Source organism: Artemia sp. Qi Xiang Cuo, chromosome 5 (genome assembly GCF_049724085.1).
Source record: "Artemia sp. Qi Xiang Cuo chromosome 5, ASM4972408v1, whole genome shotgun sequence".
NCBI lineage: Eukaryota > Metazoa > Arthropoda > Branchiopoda > Anostraca > Artemiidae > Artemia > Artemia sp. Qi Xiang Cuo.
Window position 1 is genome coordinate 54,829,195 of NC_142798.1, and position 20,596 is coordinate 54,849,790.

The 20,596-nt window shown below is 35.4% G+C and overlaps 1 protein-coding gene across 1 annotated transcript in view; it reads left to right on the forward strand.

Moving 5' to 3' along the window:
* The window catches only part of LOC148952283 (histone acetyltransferase KAT8-like), a 51,030-nt gene extending 30,798 nt beyond the window's left edge, over positions 1-20,232 (forward strand). The window contains exons 6-7 of the mRNA XM_089088913.1: positions 685-929; positions 19,366-20,232. Of these exons, the coding sequence (XP_088945039.1) occupies positions 685-929; positions 19,366-19,579 (459 nt within the window). The 3' untranslated portion in view covers positions 19,580-20,232. The remainder of the gene's footprint in view (positions 1-684; positions 930-19,365) is intronic.
* Positions 20,233-20,596: the final 364 nt, after the last annotated feature.

Here is a 20,596-nt window from a genome sequence, read left to right on the forward strand (position 1 = left end):
GGGGATTATCCTAAAACACGTTTATAAGGAGAAAACTGCTAATTAATTCAGAATCGAAAAAGGATAAGATTTCGCCAATTCTCTGAACAAAGAATATTGGTACAAAATTTCTCCTTACATCTTACATGAAATTGAACAATGCATGGTTGCAAGAAGGGCTCTATCTGTCGAGTTATCGAGTAGGAAAAAGAAATTGTCTATGAACAAATGTAAAGTGGTGAAAAGAATAAATAGTCAAGAGAGATGCCGATGTCACAGCAAAGTTGCTATCCCTAATCCTGTGTTTTCTCACCCGTATTGCATTTTTTTAGGGTCGGAGTTGGTGTATAATTGAACTTTTCAGAAAAATTAAAAAATCAAGCTTTAAAAGCGAGAAAGTGCGTTAATATGGCATGTATATTCGGCTGAAGAGCAGAAAATTAATGTGGGGAAAAAGGGAAGGTTACTGCTCGATTCAACATATTAAAAGGCCTATTTGTGATTAGAAATATGAGCTTTTACTTTAGCTCCGTGGAATAATGTTTTTATTTTCTTTAGTTTTGGCTGATGAGTACATCTTTGGCACCAGTGAACCTTTAATAAACCTAGTTCTTTTAATGCGCATATCCAGCGCAGAAAAGAGAGATGAAATGTATTCAATCTTGTTCTTTCCATCAGACACCAAAATTGTCCGCTATTTTTCAGGAGAAAGTGTCTTCTGAAGTAAATAACGTCGCTTGTATTCTAACTCTACCGCCATTCCAAAGAAAAGGTTACGGGAAGTTTTTGATTGCCTTCAGCTATGAACTCTCAAAAATTGAAAAAGTTGCGGGAAGTCCAGAAAAACCTTTGTCTGACCTTGGAAAGCTGAGTTATCGATCGTACTGGTCTTGGGTTCTCTTAGAAATCCTCAGAGACTACAACGGGACTCTCTCCATAAGGGATCTAAGGTAGTTTTTTTGTAGTTTTTCTTGGTATATCTTTTTTTTTTACAATAAATTGATCCCAAAGAGCCCCATGGAACCACCAAGATCACATAAGGATTAAAATAAGATCTTACAGATAGAGGAAAATACATTTGAATTGTGTAAAAAAAAATAGAAATTCTAGTATGGCAACGAAAGATAAAACCTGTTCTCTCCTGTTATTGTTTGAAATTCCCGCCATACAATCATAGGCAGCGCAATAGCACTGCCAAAGTGAAGAGCAAAGTGGGGTAGTGTATCATTTTTTTTTATTAAGGCACTTAATATAGAAGAAATTGTCGTCGAAACGTTGGAAGGAACTCATTTGATTGGAAATTGAACAAGAACATATTTTGCACTTTACTGAAAACAAAATATATTTTAAAATTTTCTCTTTTTTTTTAGCTTTAATAGATTCAATTTTATTAAGATTTTCAAGAAGGAATGTCAATATGTATATTAAACTGTCGATCCACAGTAATAGGTTTTTTTTTTCAGTAATTTTGGTTATGATGGTAATATGTCTTGCATAATTATGAGAAATAGAATCATAAAGGTCGAAACAGGGATTATTTTCAGTAAAGTGCAAAATATATTCTGGTCTTTGGAAGGCACAGTGGGCGTCAGCCCTATTCGTCTTAGTTTCTGCTCGTTTTGAATGTGATTCGGTTATTTATTGTAATTTCTGTCCCTTTGGGTTTTCTTTTATTTATTGATAGTAATTTATGGTGGTTTTAAGCTTGAAAAATTATTTGCCTTTATTTCTGCTCATCTTTTTTTTAATGCAGCTCTTTACTTTTCTTTGAAAAACTTATTTTGTGGAAAGGGATTTTTAATATTAATAAAATAAAAAAAAGATTGAAATTCATGCTCCTATAAGAGTTAAGAATACACCAAGAGTTCAATTTTGTATTATTTAACTACAATTATATCTTGCTGCCAAACGTGAATCGCTTTATAGATTCAAACTTAATTATTCTCGATTAATTAATTCTGAATCAATTCATTATAGATTTGGCAGGTCTGAGGTTTCACTTTATAATTTTGTTATTATATTTTATTATTATTATTATTATTATTATTATCGAATTTAAAACCAACGAAAACGGTTTTTAAAAAAAGAGCCTTAAAAATATGTTTGACCTTAGCTGTTTCATCTATTATTTTTTCTCTTCCTCACTTCCTTTCCTCTGAAATTCTGAAGTGTGTAATTTGAAGGTTAAGAGCGATTTCAATGGTCCAATTTGTAGTATGCCCAATTTTAGCTTCTCTCAATAGACATTTAATCACAGAAAAAGAAGGATCGTAAATTAAAACACCCTGAATCTGAATAAATGTCTTTTTTGAAAACAGATTTTATAAATGTCTAAAAGTTTCGCAAAAAAACTGCAAGAATATCTAAGAAAAAGAACAAGAAGCTCATTTTGTCAGTCAGTGGCTTTAATTCAAGAAAATTTAAAGGTGGGGGTAAAATTAATATTTCAAAATTTAAGGGCAGGCAGTTTTTTTTTAATTTTTTCAGCGAAATACAAACAAAAGGAATTTTTCAATGAAAATGCTCTCCAAAAAAGGTATGTTTCAAAATTTAGGGGGGGGGGGGGCGGAGGGACGACGGAACTGTTGTCAATAATCACGAAACAGGAAAACTATTGGAATTAATGTAGCCATCCTTTTTACTAACCTAACTAAAAGAAAAAAAAAATGTTTCTGTTGAATGGCACCCTGTGAGAGAGGGGTCATGTTCCTCCCTTAGGTTCATTAATTGTATTAAAAAGATATATTGGTTTTTATATTATCCTGGATATATAGACATAGGCTAATTAACTATACAGTGATTCAAAATTACTTCAGAACATTCATGTGTTATCCATCAAAGTTGTCAGTCAGATCGTCAACGAGTAACTTTCGTTTGTCATTTTTGACATAAATCCTAGTGGTTTACAAATTTTCTTAAGGAAATACTAAGATAAAGAGTGGGTGTTAACTGGTTTAGCTCGTAACGGCTCATATAATTGTATCTATGTTTAGATTTATTGTCCGTCATAAATGTGAACACTGATGGAGTAACTAATAACAAACACTGATGGAGTAACCAATAAAAAAGAAAAACAACAAAACAAATACTGTCAAAAAAAAAAAAAAAAAAATCAATCGAAAAACACAATCTGCAGAGAACAGTTTTGAAGGTGCTTACATCTGTAAACTGCTTCCAGTACCTCTTGTTATCTCTTTTGCTTCATGACCACAAAATTAGCAACTCCATATAGTGAAGACAAAGAGTTCTAGACAAAAGAGACAGTCCAAGCTAATATTTTGCATACTTTAAAGACAAATTATAATATCTTTAATATCCATGGGCGAAAAAGAGACCAAGATGGCGCAAATATATGGTGGTTAAATTCTAACTTTAGTGTAACTAATAAACCAGGCTTTCTTATATATATATTGAGAAAAAATTCATTGAAATTTTTACGGGTGGTATTAAAATTTTAGCAGATTAGGTTGCCAAAATACATCATTATATCTTGTGCTTGAAGCTCATGTTCCGCAGATGGACATTTAAAGGCAATCAGAGCGGGTGTTGTACGCCGAAACACTCAGTCTTACTCTCGTTAAGTTGAAGACCAAGGCGCTTATACTCAGCATTAGTAATCCTAAAATTCCCTTTGACTCCTGACACTGTTTTAATTATATTAAGAATGTCATCTGCGAAGTTGCGAGAGAGACATCCCTAAATAGGCAATTAGTTAATACCTTTTCTAACGGCTGACAACAGTGTTTTTAAACAGAGGAAGTGAAGTAACTGCGCTCGGTCTGATGTCTCTTTTAACTTTAACAGGCATGCTAAGCTCAACCTTACAAGGCGAATCATTGAAGCCTGCTCTTGCATTCAACTCTACACTTATCACATAGAACTAGATTTTAGTGTGGGTAAATAATGTATTTGCCACAAAACTTGTATTTCAGCCTGGTGCTTCTACGTCTTCTAATGAAGTTACATTATAGGTTTTTATATTTAATATAAACATACCTAGTAGGAACAGCTCTAGATAAAAGTCATATACCTTGTGCTGATAATATTTAGCTATTCAAAGATAGCTGAACTGTAAGCCCAAGGGAGCTGGAAGGAGTATTTCTTTTTTTTATCTCAACGTTTGCTATTAGAGGTCTTATCAGGACAATAATATTCTAGTTCCTAAATTTCACAAAAATATGCTAGTCCATAATCAGATTCTGTGAAAAAATTTAAACCATTTGCTGTTTTTCTAGTGAGCATTATGTATAACGAATTTGACTTTCAAGATGCACCTAAATAAACAATCCAACATGGTTGCTTTTCAGAAGATCTGACCAACCTTCGTATGTATGCAAATTTATTGGGTTTCTTCCAATACTAAATGCATCTAAAATGACTACGTTGCTTGAGATATGACTGGCTATCTGGGCTATATACTGCATATATTTACCAGAGTAAGATGTTTGACCGTATTTAGCTATGGCAGATATAGGTAGTACATCCTATGATGCTAAACGAGGATAAGGATATGTTACAAATATTTCAATTACGCCACTCATGAGTGAACCATAATTAGTGCATTGTGTACTAATTTTTAGTATACTTGAATAAGAGCTATTACACTGCACGTATATGAATTTGAGACTTACTGCACGCAGTCAAAGGGAGCCTTAGGAATGAGCCGTTTCAATAAAACAGCATCAAGGTTGGTAGAATAGCTTCAAACCAAAGTGTCAATTTCAGGAAAGGTCGGGTGAGCAGGTGCAATTGATCTTATATAACTTAGGCTAAAATGATCTAATACCAATAGTAGCGGCTAGCTTGCTTTTATTTATTTTTTGTTTGGTTAATAACAACTGCTCGTGACAGCCAAGGGTAAATAGTTGATGTGCAACATTTGACGGTGTTCATTTTTTGGAGGTAAAAATGGTGCCGTATTTATGACGACTGAAGCGTTTTGGTAATCGTATAGGAAGAGATGTCCCTGCATGTAAGGGTCCAACACAGATTTGAACCTCGTAGTGACTCTACTTGCTGTTCATGTCAAGCGGAGTTCCCTAGCATCTACTTGGACAGACTATCTTGAGAATTTGTATTTGAGAAAGACATTGTCAATCGCTGTGATAGTGTGTACACATATGGATCCAACAGAATATTCTTGACACATGTAATGCTATTTCTGTTATTGCAATTTTTGGTGTAGTAACGGCTAATCTTTCTGCTCAGTCTTGTTACTCTCGTAATAAGTTTATTGTGCTTGGAAGGTCTCTACGGGTAAAACCATTGTATGAAACTTAATTATTTCTGTCTTCGATGATCTGTGAGGATCACAGAAATCGTGGTTTTTTAGGCCGTCCTCGTTGACTTTGGGAATCCTGATATCATTTTGCTCTTTCGGTGGATGCAGTCTCAATAATCCATGAAATGTTTGAGTCAAATTTGGCTGGAGATTTCTGCTTCAACCTGTAATTCTAGTCCCTTTCCATCAGTAGTGAGGGGTAATTTCTCTCGCTTGATAAATGTCTATCCTTGTACGATCATTTTAACCGTATTTCAAATTGTGTCAAAGATTCATTTTTTTTTTTTGACCTGGGTGACCTAATCCACCTAATTATCCAGCTCATTTATATTACCACCAATTTGTAAACTAAAATCAATCTCAGCTGGATGGTCTGGATGCTTATGCCTATTCTGACAGCTGAAGGTCCATTTAGGTAATTATATTGAGGTTGCTTCTCCGTTTCTTCCAATTATTTTTCTTTGTTTTTGAATCAAATGATACTTTATGATTCTTCAATGTGGTTACCCTGCCCCCTATACAGGAAAAGTGCATTCAGGGGCCACAAATAGTTTTGTTTCACTGCTTTGGCTGCCACTATGTCAAAACTTCTCAAACATCTGCTGCTATTTAGTCTGGAATATTGTTCCACATATTGTATAATAATCAGTTTGCTTGCATGGAACATATTTTAGAAGAATTCGCTATTTTCATTCTCAGGTTTCCCCTGTCCTCCTTCTGGAAAGTGACTTTACGTGAACTTGACAAAATGTTGCCATTGACAAATAATACTTCCAGGCGTAGATCTACAACTTATAGTTGTGCCTGGGAAGTCAGTTTCATATTCCTGCTTCTACCGCTTTCTCTCTTGCTTGACTTGAATGATTCCGTAAACATATGTTTATACCTCTCTTAACTTAATACAAATCAAACAGTTCGTGGTAACGAACTGTAAGTAAGGAGCGACCCTGCTCAATAGTAAACGCAACTCTAGAAAACGGAAATTTGATACCAGTAGATATATCAAATGCATCGGCTTTTTATGCTGATTTCAAATATATAAATTTCATTAAGTTTAGTCTTATAAGACTCAACTTAATGAAATACTACTACTACTAACAACTCACCGCAGCACCAAGCCGCCAGAGGCCAACACAGCTACGCACGCTCCTCCTCCACCCCAATAAATTCAAAGCCTCCCGTTTTACACCCGCCCACAAAGTTCCCACTTCCTTTAAATCTTTCTTTATGACGTCCTCCCACCCCAGACGAGGACGACCTACTTTCCGTTTAGCCTTAGATGGTTGGCCGAAAAGAACAATCTTCGGCAATCTGTCGTCCTTCATCCGCACAACATGCCCTAACCACCTCAACCTTTCTTTCATTATAGACCTAGAAAGCGGTATTGAACCAAATTTTTCGTATAGCCTATTGTTTGAAATACGGTCAGTCAGCCGGGTACCCAGAACAATCCTTAAACAATTTCTCTGGAAAACATCTAGCAAATCTTCATCCGCTTTTCGGAGCGTCCATGTTTCAGAGCCATTTTTGACCACTGTCATCACTGTAGCTTCTAATATTCTAATCTGGGTTTGCAGACTGATCTTCCTATTCTTCCAAACTTTTTTTTAACTGTGAAAAAACACCCTGAGCCTTGGCTATTCTATATTTAACATCTTCACTGCTCCCACCATCTTTACTAATAATACTACCAAGGTATGAAGCTACCCACCTGATCAATCTTTTCATTATTCAACGTCACCTTTTCATCTTCACTTATTCCTAGCCTTAGTGACTTAGTCTTCCTAATATTAATTTTCATACCAATTCTAGCACCCTGAACTCGCTAAACCTCTAAAACTTCATTCATTTTGCTCACACTTTCATCTAGGATGTTTAAATCATCAGCATAATCCAAGTCCAGGAGACTTTTTCCTCCCCATTTGATTCCGTGGTCTCCCATTGCCTTTCCTGTGCTCCTTAAAACAAAGTCCATCAAAATAATCCATATAAAGGGGGATAAAACACAACCCTGCTTAACTCCTGATTAAATTCAAAACCAGGTGCTAACCTAATTTCCTACCTTAACCTCAGCAGTGTTATTCTCGTACATAGCACTAATCACTTTAATGTATTTGTCTGGTATACCATACAAGGATAAAACCTTTACTCAATAGAATCGAACGCTTGCTCATAATCTATAAAACTGAGGATCAAAGGTGTTTGAAAACTCAGGCACTTCTCAATTATTAGCCTAAGAGTGAAAATTTGGTTGACACATCCTTTAACTTTGCTAAAACGACAGTGTTCTACTCTTGAAGCTTTGTCTACGTCACCTCTCAGTCAAAAAAGTATTATATTACTATGTAGTCTACTACCTACGGAGACCAGAGTAGTGCCTCGATAATTATCACACTCACTTTTTTAACCTTTCTTATAAAGTGGCTAAATTAAGGCTTTCCTAAACTCGTAAGGTACTTCCCTTTTTCAAAAATCATATTCATAATCTTTAGTAACTTATTTCTAACCTTAGAGCCACCATATTTAAGAAACTCGTTTACCATCCTATCAGCACCTTGAGCCTTATTATTTTTTAACCCTTTTAGTATTGTTGTTATTTCCTCGTCACAAAACAAATTTTCCTTCACATCCAAGGTATCATAAACTTTTTCCTTTTCCTCTATATTTTTTCCTGTAACTCTATCTCGGTTAAGCAAATTCTCAAAATGTTCGGCCCTTAATGAAATATATATATATATATATATATATATATATATATATATATATATATATATATATATATATATATATATATATATATATATATATATATATATATATATATATATATATATATATATATATATATATATATATATATATATATAATTTTTATGAAATTTATGGGTATACCCATTAAAGGTTACGAGCCTGAGAAAATTTTCCTGTTTTTTTTTTCAAAACGGGGAAACAGCCCCTAAAAGTCAACTGATCTCAATGAAAATCACACCATTAGATTCAGCGTATCAGAGAACCCTGTAGAGGTTTCAAGCTCCTATCTGCCAAAATGTAGAATTTCGTAATTTTTGCCAGAAGAAAGATCACGGATGCGGGTTTATTTATTTGTGGCATTATTTAAAAAACGATCAGAAATTAAATAAAAAAATTAGATTTTTCAACTGAAAGTGAGGAGCAACATTAAAACTTAAAATGAAGAGAAATTATTATGTATATAAAGGGGGTTGTCCCCCCCTCAACACATCACTCTTTACACTAAAGTTTGAATTTTGTCCCAATTATTTAATAATGACTCCTGAAACACAAGGGTCGTTTAATTAGAACAATAAGATGCTTTTTTAAAAGTAAAAAAAAAAAAATTTATATATATCCTAGGGCTATATGGGGGATCATCAGGGGGTGGGGGGTGCATTGTCAGAAGAGTGGCCATATATTTACCTTATTTTGTTATGTACCTATCTGGCAGTGGCGGATCCAGAAGAGGGGGTGCCGGGTGGACGCCCCCCATGGTTTCTCTGGCGCCCTCATTTGTTTTTTCTCTTTTTTATCCTTTTTTTTAAATAAACATGTCGATTTGGTTAATTATTCCCCCCTCCAGATTCTGCTCTAGGTCCGCCTTTGATATCTGGGGACCATCAAGCCGGGGGGGGGGTGCAGTGTGGGAAAAGCGACCATAATGTTTACCCCCTATTCAGCTTATCTTACCTAGCCTATTGCAGAGGTTGAATGGTTGAATTAAATGGGGGTTGAGTTTCATTGAGGTTGAGGTTAACGGAGCTTGAGTTCCACGGCGGTTGAGTTAAACATGGGTTGAGTTGACCAAGGGTTAATTTAAAAGGTGGGCTGCGTTACACGAGAACCGTATTCAGACATCGATTAACATATTTTAGAGCACTTGAGAGAAAGGCTGTGATGGCTAGGGCACGCTCTGCGGATGAAGGATGACAGATTGCCAAAGATTGTCCTTTTCGGCCAACCGTCCAGGGCTGAACGAAAAGCAGATCATCCTTAGATGGGATAAAAGGATGTCTTAAGAAAAGATTTAAGGGAAATGGGAACTTCTTGGGAGGGTGTAAGAAGGGAGGCTTTGAATAGATTGGGATGGAGGAGGAGCGTGCGTAGCTGTGTTGGCCTCGGGCGGCTTGATGCTGCGGCGAGTTTTTAGTAGTAATAGTAGAAAATGTATTTCATCACGCGTAACTATTTACGTGTGTTCCCATCAAACTAGCTCATGCGGACTTGCTGTTTAGGAATCGGTCTGAAAAACTTAATTTAGTTCTCCAGAATGGTATTCTTTGTTTTATCCAGATCATTCATCAGGATCAACTAAGAAACTTGTTTCTGCTGCTTGCGCAAGAAAATTACATACACTTTTCAATGATCTAGTTTTGTTAAAATCCCTTGATTGTCACAGCTTTTCCGTTAGAACTCGTTTTTTTTTTTTTTGCACAGAAAAATTTCAGAGAAGAGGATTTAGTGATGTAGTTCAGAGAAAGTGTTGTTTAACAAGAAATACTTCCAGAATAAGTTCTCGAATTTCCACTTTTCTTGAATTATTTCCTTCATAGGCCGTATTAAGCATAAAGGTTCTATTCCAATTGAGTTTTGTCATGGACAACGCCAGTTTGTTGCTTTTGTGTCTTTTACGTGTAAAAAAATAGAAAAAAGAAAAATCAAACACTGTACTGGTTTTTTCTTTAATGATTTTTTCCAAGCTGAGACTTTTGTATAAATGTTAAAAATGGAAAAAAAAAGACTGAAGAACGTTGGTGACAAAATTTTTAATATATGGAACTTCAGTTTTATTTTGTTGTTATTAGCAATGCAAATTAAATGACTAAAATCTTTCCTTCAGTATGTGACCACATTTTTCATTTGAGTTCTCTGTATAGAATATATATATATTTCAATATGTTGCAGCCTTGTAAATGAGTCATCAGTAGTGTTCCTCTGTGATTCCTTTATTTCTCTAAATAGAGGTACAAATCCCTCTTTCGGAGGAAACGAGGAATAATCTCAATTGGAAACCCCCCTGTAAAAGGTCAAATTTACGATACAAAAAAAATGATTTAGTCTGAAAATGTTTTAAAAATACTATCAAAAGTTGCTAGTATTCAAACTTGAAAGTAAGTTTCCCCAAATCGTCCTTTTATCTTAAATATCAGAAAAAAATTCTACTGTCAACTTTTTAACTCATCGGCCTTGGTACAAAACGGGCAGTGCTGCTTGAGCTACTAATTTCTCCGCATTGGTGTTGTGACGTGTATTATTATGGTATTTGAGTGTTGTAGTCGTAGATGCCTTTATTCTCCCTTTATAGGGGAGATAAACTCTGACCCTAAGGTACTTAAACTTTGGTAGCGTGCCTTAGGCTATGACCGAACTAATGAGGGGTACCAACTGGGTATGTTCGAGGGACTAAAGGTAGATTGTAGAGAGGTTGTCTAAAATGCAATACTTTTCTTCATTTATCATTTAATAATAATCGGATATATACTTTCTGCTAGGACTGGCTGTCCCAAGTAGACCACAAGTCTCAAAAACTACAATAATATATAATAAGATACATAGACACTTACAATGATATGACGAGGTTCCAAGGTATTTCTAAAAACAATGGACCAGAGGTTAGTCTGGCATAAAGTTAGTATCGGATCACCCCTTCCGATAAAATGTATCTTTTATACATTTTTATCAACCACGCCTTCTCACGTAATCGCTAGGGAGTGGTAATTTCTCAATTTCCTGTTAAACAGAACTTGGCAGGATATGTTCCTTATCTTAATAAAAAGTGGTATTTCAAAACTTCATATTTGCGTTTTATATATTTTTACTAAATTAATAATTAACTAAATTAGAAAGCTTTACCACATTGGAAGTTTTTTTGTGCAAAAAGAAAACTGTTCGGTAAAGTGTGTTGTATGTTGTGCACATGTAATTTATACCCTACTCGAAGAATTACTGGCCTAAATTTTTGACCATTACCCGCATGTTTCCCTGGAGTGGAATGAGAGCTGTGGTAAAATTTTCTCATTAAGTTGCCAAGGTACATCTTTTGTTTATTTTTGCAAAAAAAAGAGGTAACTTATGATTAAAGGCAAGCCTGAAGCCGGAATCCGCATCTTACAGACTACGAACTGGTAAAGTATTTTAATTACTAGGTCGATCCCGGTCACTAGAATACGGTAGGGGGTGATGGCATTTGATTTTGGCTGGACATATCAACAATTTGAACCACCTCACAACCGAGCTATAAGTGTTGAGATTCCATCATTTCATCGTGTCCAAACCAAAAGGACATCTGAAATTTATAATGTAGCCGAACAAAAATCAATCTTTTTTTCAATAGCCTTTTATTTGAGGATTTTAACATTTAAACCCAGAAAAAAAAATTGACGGCGTAGCTGAAGAATGTGGCTTTCAATTTGGCATATATGTATGTTACAGGGCTATAATAAAATTATTGATATTGAAATCTGGTGGATGACTAATTATGCGAATGCTATGGCCCGACTCCAATGCTGACTGTATTTCCGTCTACCTTTTTACTGGTTCGCAATGGCTTCTTGTCTCGTCTTGTTTCAAACATAGTGCTCATGACACTGTTACAATAATTTTCTGCACAAATATTTCATTCTGTTTTATCAGAAAGGATGAGATGGCTAGGACACGTTCAATGGATGAATGGTGACAGGCTGCCAAAGATTATCCTTGTCGACCAACCGTCTAGTGCCTAACAAAAAGCAGGTCGTCCCCCACTGTAAAAAAAAGTGTTTGTGATTCTACAAAAATTGTTTGTAATGTTTATTAACAGCAAAATTGGAATTTCAACAGCTTATATTGAATATTAGAGACTATTTTGGAATTCCATTATTACTACTGAATATCCAATCTGCTGAGAAACAAAAATGTTGGATTCCAATACCCGAATTGAATTTTCAGACACAACATGTTGGGTTTTAAGATCCTTATTGGATTTCTGTTTTGTTTGTTGGATATCCTGTTCTTTAATTGTATTTCCATTACTATCGTTGTTCAATTTATTAGGTCTACAATCTTGTTTATTAGGTGAACAATAAAGTAGTTTGATGTTCTAACAGCAGCAAGCAGTGTTGCCAGAAGGTGTACCAAAAATACGCCAGACTCTTTGAAAAGTACGCCAAAAATACGCCAGAACCTTGGAAAACCCTGACTGCCATCACGGTCAGTTCCTAAAGTGCTAAAATTTCCCAAGCTTGAGTGTTTCACAACGATTTTCAGTGCTACAGTCGAAAAAAAATTTGCGCGTGTCGCGGCTTGTGCCGCGACACACGCATTGCCCGCTAGCTGAAATTGGGTTAGTTTTAGGTCAGTTTTTTTTCTGCTTCTGAAGAAGCCCAATTCTGAACCTTTACGCCATGCGCGGAAGAACAGTGTAAGGTTGGCAGAACTTTGCGGCATATATGGCACTCTGAGGATGAACACTAGGTTGGTTTCATTAAGTGGGCAACCACTCGAGCTACCTTTCTTTAAATTTAGAGTTATTTATTTGTGGTCAAAAGCTTATTCACGATACCAAATAACACCCACTTAAAAAAATAGGGTATAGTCTAGCGCTATATCTCGGAATTGAGCGAGGGGGGGGGGTATACTTGATGTGACTCTGAACTCCCAACAATTATAAACTTTCTATGAAGTAAGTTTTTTTTATTATAGTGTTCAGTTCGGATAAGGAATCTTCTAACAAATTGCCAAATTTAGCGATACCGACCACTGGCGGAAATAAAAGAGCACAACGGTCACAATATACTCACAAAATAAAAATTTGGCTCCACTTTATACGAAAAACATAATAGGGTGGCCTATGTAGACTCATAGGAAAGGAACCAGGTTACTTTTGTCTTATAGCCACCATAGTCAAGATCTTGTATCGCAAACATGAGCCAATAACCGGTTTCCATGGTCTTTATACCAGAAAATATTAGCTTTAGCTTGGTGGGAAACTACATTTTAGCAATATTTTAATTGTATATTTAGTGGGTATTTTGGTTAGGTTAGTTACGTATTTAATATAATGCGGTCTGGGAGGCCCCCTTTCCATAATTCGTTGCTGTAGTTTACATAATTTTGTTGATAAAGTATTTAGTCCTAAATCTAGCCTATTCTCCTAAATCAGACAGACAATTATTGAATATATTAGCTTATGCTGTGGTTTTAGACACTATTTGTTTAGTTAGCTAAATGTTTTGACACAATAATTCCTGTGATCTCAGCAGAACTTTAGCCGACAGACACAGGCGAATTTTTTTCCCATTTAAGAAACAGAAGTTAAAAGTCTTTAAAACAGTAAAAATCAGGATTAGAAAAGGCGTGAGGCTCGAAACACTTTCCTTCTGCCCCATATGAACTGCAGATCAATTTTGAATGTTTCACTTTAATACCATGAAGAATTTCTAAGATCATCAAAGGTAAGTGCCATTTGGAGAGAAACGGAACGGAAATACTTAATCGTGGAGAGCCACTAATCTGCACCTTTACCCTTTATGCATCAAAGCCCCAAATCTCCGATATATGAGCTCATTTATATAGTTGCCATAACTGATTTTATAGGTCTTATTACCTTATATAGCGAAGTAGGGATATCCTCAAACCCGTAATAAAATCCTCACTAGGCTACTGTATATTATTTATTATGCTTCATCTTTCAAAAGTAAAAAAAAGTATGGAAAAAGTAAAAAAAAATTCGTCTCACAACAAAATAAAGTTCTAGTTCATACTCAAGAACAAACCATTTGAATTTTGAGCCATTTGAACAAACCAAAGGTAAGTGCCATTTGGAGAGAAACGGGATGGAAATACTTAATCGTGGAGAGCCACTAATCTGCACCTTTACTCTTTATATACCAAAGCCCCAAATCTCCGACAGAGGAGCTTATTTATATAGTTGCCATAAATTATTTTATAGGTATTATAACCATACATAGAGAAGTTGGGATATACTATAACCCTTAATAAGACCCTCACTAGGTTACTGTATATTAGGTAGCTATGCTTCATCTTTCAAAAGTAAAAAAAGGTGTGGAAAAATTAAAAAACTTCCACTCACAACAAAATAAAGTTCTAGTTCATACTCAAGAACAAACCATTTGAATTTTTTCAACTAAATAGTGTGCTTGTGGGGTCCGAGTCCGAATGACAAACAAAGATTAATGACATTAGGGCCGTTCTTTTACTCATCTTTGTGCTAAGATCTTTCATCCTTTGACAAAGAACGCTTAAAAGTGAAATCTTAGTACTAAGATCTTACATCTTCTTGCGATTCTTTTGCAAACGTCTTTCATCATTCTGTTCTGATCAGCAGTCTAAGAACAATGATGAATTTATCATCAAAGTTCTCTAATCATTGTTCTGTATGGCAGAAAGATGGCGTCCTTCACACTTTTTGCTAAGATCAGTGAGCTGTACGATCTTAGAACAAAGATGAGTTAAAAGAACGGAAATCTTTGCAAAATGATGTGAGATCTTAGAACAAAAGAACGGTCCTATCGTGTTACCTAGACTCAATACAAGTTTGTTAAAAATCAAGAAGTGACGCTCTTATAGTCTTACGAGGGGAAAATGATATTCATATATGCCAAATTTCTTTGTCTGGTTTTCGAAATAGATAGTAATACAATTATTATGAAAGGAAAGAATATTTCGATACTATTGGACGTTACAGCTTCGTTACGTGGCAAAAAGTAATTGGATCCAAATAAGGAAATAATTTCTTCCAAATAAAGTATTTCACGCTAAAAACACACCAAGATTTACGCCTGGCGGGATGCTCAGAATTTTCCCTCCAGTCACCGTCAAAATACGCCAGTTTGGAGGGAAATAAGCCAATATGGCAACAGTGGCTGCCAGGAATGGTCCTTAATGACCAGTTTCAGATACAAGCCCGGACAGGTCTTTCTCCTACTCAGAGGCAGACTTTTCCGCTCATCATGAAGTTTAGTGGAATCGTCGACCGTAGATGAATCTTAGATGAAAACCCAAGTAATCATACTTCAAAAATAATTCCGTAAAGTATGAAATTAACATTTAATAAGTCCGGTCTTTTGTTTATAGGTAAAAAAAAGATTGTTTATTTTTTGTTAATACACTGTAACTATTCCATAAGCCGTAAGTGATTCAAAAATTCATATTATATTCTTTCATTGCTCCAAAACATTAATTATAAACTAAAAACGTTTATACATGAATTTATGCACGTTCATAAGAACATTTGTACAAAAATTCACTTTAAATGGCACCATAGTCAAATTCAAAATTATATTCAAGAAAACTTCAATATAGTGTTGAAGTCCAAAGCATTTTGATTAATATGACCAATTTGCGTCGAAAATTACTTTTTTTTTGCTGAAAAGGGCATAAATCTTAATAATTTCAATAATTTTGTTGGAATTCAATAAGCAAGTCACAGTTTCAACAGAAAAATTGGATTTTTTTTTTACTTGTTTGAATTCAATAGGCAAGTCACAATTCCAACAGGAAAATTGGATTTTTCTTTTGACTTGTTTGAATTCGAGCAAAACATTATGTTGGAAATAAAAAAAATTTTACAGTGCCAAATGGGGTAGGAGGATGTCGTAAGGAAAGATTTACGATAAATGGGAATTTTTTGGGAGGGTGTGAAGAGGGAGGTTTTGGATAGATTGGGATGGAGGAGGAGCGGGTGTAGCTTTGTTTGCCTCAGGCGACTTGGTGCTGCAGTGAGTTGTTAGTAGTAGTAGTAGTAGTATTCTATCAGACAGGGTATTTTATCTATGCAACGCAAAGACATTGCTTTAATTCCTCAAAATCCATTAAACGGGTGAAATATACGAAAAATACAAGAATGTATGGGAATCTCGTAGTATCCGGACGTTTCGGGGGAAAGGGACTGAATCCTGATTTATATTCGTTGGAATTACTTTGTGATCAATCGATAAGGTGTCACAAAGGAGCGAAAATAAAGGAGATAAAGGAACCCTATTAATTTCGGGGAAGATATTAAGACATGTTAAGGTGTTCCGTGACAAAGGGGATAAAACTCTCGAAACTCGTTACAATACTAATCGGTGAGAAATATGGGGCAACTGGGGAGGGTAAGCGTAGGAGACGAGGTCTGAGCTATTTCAAGTGTAGGAGACGGAGTCTGAGCTAGTTCAAGTGTGAAACTTTGGGAATATATCCTCAGTGCGGATAAGCGGCACGCTTGCCGCTAGGCAAGGGCTTGAAAATGGCGGGCCGAGCAAAGTGCAAGCATTTGCCATTCATCCTTTCTTCTAAGATGGTGAGGCACGATGCTTTAAGAAGAAAGGAGTATGGGATTTCTTCCCTTTTTGTAGACGATCCTGAGTGAACGTTTCTGGACAGACTAAATTTCGTTCCTAAGTTCACTGTAAAGATGGGAATACCAGACCATACAGACATAATCCAATAGCAGCCTGGCGAAGATAAGTTTGACCTATCAATTTATTATAGCTAAAATCTTACAAACCTTTCCAGTTTTTTTTTTCTAGTCAAACATGAAGAGTGTAGATAACCTAATTTTTCTCGATGATTGGTTTCATTCATCCATAATAATGGAGCTTCAATTTTGGTACGTATCTGCAGCTATTTAATTCCGATTTGGCATTGTTTACAAAAGCAATATTGCCAATAGCTTGAAAAACTTGTCTCTAGCATGTCAAATCCGTTACAAAGAATCTTTAATTACTTTTTTTCTCTAAATTTCGTTTTGGCGTCTGGCAGACTGGAGCTTTATTTTAATAGCTGTTATTATTCAAAATTGTTTTGGAGAAAATGAGGGCACGGTAATTGGAAAACATGACATACGTGTGAACAAGAAACAAATCCTTGCCGCTAGGAAGAAACAAGGTACTTGCTCTTTTCTAAGTTTGTCGAACTTAAGATGACTAAAGGCTGCTAACGGATTGTCTTAGTACAAAATTTTATTTTAAAGCTTAATAAAAATTAAAAAAATATTAATATATATGGTAAACTTCGAATCAAAACATATAAAGTTAAAAAATAAAGGATTCGATCAGAGAGGAATGGAAAAAAAAAGCCAGTGCCTCACATTTCAGTGACCGTGTTTTTTTTTTTGTTTTTTTTTTTAAATGAGTTAAGTTAAAATCTTTTTGGGAATGAACCATAGTAACTCCATTGCGAAAGAGCATTCTATAAAATGAATAACACTTTTGTCAAGTTTTTGTGAAAGAATTATTGAGAAATGCTACACTAATGGATAGTTGGCCTAAAGACCAAACATTACATAGTTATTCCGTCACTTACCTGTTATAATTGCAGAGTCAATGTAAAATTATACTAACATGCCGTACACCTGTCAAACGAAGCAGGGCTTTAGTCGTATTGGCTACGCCAGCATTTTTATTTTTGTGTTATTTAAGCAAGTATAGAGTATTAGAAGAGCGAGCTTCGCTCGGTGAAGTAATTTTCAGACATAAAACGGTATACGACGTATATTCCCCCCCCCCCGGAAAAGCGTACCCCCTTTCTGATTCACAATAGAAGAAAAAGAGTATGTGTAATTTTTCTAAATTTAGGTTTTTCAATGCGAAGAGACAAAGTGGAAGGTATTTTACAAACTCCAGGGGGTCAATTCTCTCTCTCCAATTGACATCTGTGGTAATTACAGAGGCTGGAAAATCTTATTTTAATGGTTGGTTGGTTATAATAAATGCCATGGGGTTTACGAACGACAAAATAGAACCTAACCCAAAATAAAATTTCCACGTCTGTAGAAATACCTATATACAAATAAAAAGTCCCAAGATACGTTATGGAATAGCTAATGTTTTATACAGAAATCATAATTTCGATAATAATCGCTTAATCTCTTCTTAGCCTGGTTTGTTAATAATAAAAAAAAACCCACCAACTTTGTAATCATTGTTCTGGGACCGTTTTAAGTTTGAATCATTATAGGAGTTTATTTCTGCTCGTTTTATAGTTGTAATACCAGGGGGCAGAGCTTCGCTCGGTAAAATGAATTTTAGACATAAAAACGGTTTCTTATGTATACACCACTTCCCCGCAGACAGTCCCCCCACGGCCATGCATACCCCATATCCTGATTTGCACAAGGAAAAACCTGTTCGATTAATTTTTCTAGGTTTAGTTTTTTTTGTTTTTTTTTACAAAGATACAAAAGGGAAAGTGTTTTACAGGCTTTAGGGTTCAGTTCTCCCCATCCAATTGGCATAACTGGAAAGTTGCGTTACTGGAACTTTCCAGTTTTACAAGCTATGGGTTTTACAAACGACAAAAATTGAACCAAATCCAAAATAAAATTGCCAATAAAAATGCTGGAGCTACGTCCCTGCTGGTACGGTCCGGTCAGCTTCGAAAGAGTGGAAGATCTTACGTGTAGAGATTGAGTTTGATTGGTACCACGCCACAGTGGCCCGAGGGTTTTTTGTGGATCACCACCACCTGTACTGATTATAAGTGTTAGGTCATGGACTTGCTATTGTTTTATGGAGTGCTGCCGATTCTCGATAATTTTCGTATCTTGCGTGGGCCAACTACCTATACAACTGATAATTATCTGTTATTGTTTCACGATAATGGAGATCTTTAATACATAGCTAATATATACAGAAAAAGCACGAAGCCCAGTATTCTGGGCTTGTGTGGCTACTCCTAAAATACTCTACATTACACTTTTGCATCGGGTTACCACACCTTCCATCTACCAACATACCAACACAATATTATAAATCTGCTCGAGAGATAAAAAAAAAAAATGTTATTTTTTAAGTGTATACTTTGTTCTCCATCTGAGGACATTTTCACCCAAGATTTCTACCTTTAAAGTGACGAGAGTAACTTCTCGCAACATCGCTGTAGTGGTCCAGGCATGCTTGGATAGGTGACTAGTTTCAATGTGGACCGCACTCTCAGTCGGAAAACTCCCTCCTCGTGTAATTCTACAGGAGTTTCGACCTTTTGTAATGGTTAAAAAATTATTTGCCCAGTTTAGCTATACATCGATGTTGTTATTGCACCTGGAATCTTGCTATAAAAAAAGTATTTTTTTTACTGATATTTCTATTTTTAAATTTTATTTTCCTTTCCAGTGAGATAACAAGCATCACAGAAGCCGATATTATATACACGATGCAGCTTATGAACCTGGTGAAGTACTGGAAAGGGCAACATGTTATTTGTGTCACAGGCAAAATTATAGAAGAGTTAATTCGGTCAGAACACTTCAAGCGACCACAAATCACGGTTGATCCGACATGTATTCGATGGACGCCATATAAAAAAGCTGCCCGATCTAAAAAGTAATATTGTATGAAAATTTTTGTTATATTGCATAAATTACCTGCGGCCGTAATTTTCAAACCAGGCGACTATCTAAAGCGTTAAAAGCAAGGGGGCTGGTTATGATGACTCTGAAATAGGAGTATTTGGAGTTAAGGAGTGAGACAGAGGTTAAGTCTTTCACATAAAGCACAAATTTTGGTTTGATCTAGTGCTGATCGGAGTGTAAATTCAAGCTTAAGTTGGTTTTAGTGAAAATACCTGAATGGGTGGCAAATCCTTTGCTTAAAGCCAAATATTTATATAATGTAGCTCAAAACGGAAATGTAGTTGAAATGAGTTTAAGTAAGGTGTTTTCCCAGTTTTGATGTCTACACTTGCAAAGGAAAATTATAGCTCTTGCCCTTACTCTAGTGGTTAGTATTGGCCACCGTTCGTGATTTTTGTCCGCCCAGGCGGCTCCCAGGGTGGTGCATAGTTCCCTCTTGGATGGGATGTTTGATGAAAACTAAAATCGGTTTACGAAATGAGACTTATAACCGCTTTACTGAATGAAACTATAACTTTTGTGTTCACAAACGGTTCATCTTAGCTTTTACATTTTTTGATCACTTTGTTTTAGTGCTCCACTTACGGTGAATACAGTGTTATAAACGTTTCAAAATAAATTAATTTGAAATAAATTGTTTGATATTTCGTACATTTGTTTAAGGGGTCAGAGATGTAAGAGTGATACGAGTTTTGGGTCTTTGTTTAAAACACTCATCTTCTGTGAGTACTTCTTTTGCTGACAAATCCTCAAAAATAGAAATATGCTTAAATGAGTGAGGAAAAGAAGCGAAATTAAACTATACATCGATTTAGCTCTATATCGTTGTTTTGAAGACGATCGTTTACAGAATATGAAGATAAGAGTTAGTCAATAATTTATAAAACAACTACATAATCAGGGTATACTTGAGATGAGTATCTCTCTCTTTATCTCCTTCTGTTCTTCTGTCCCTTTTATTTTCTTCTTTCCTATTTTTGTTGTTTGGTAGA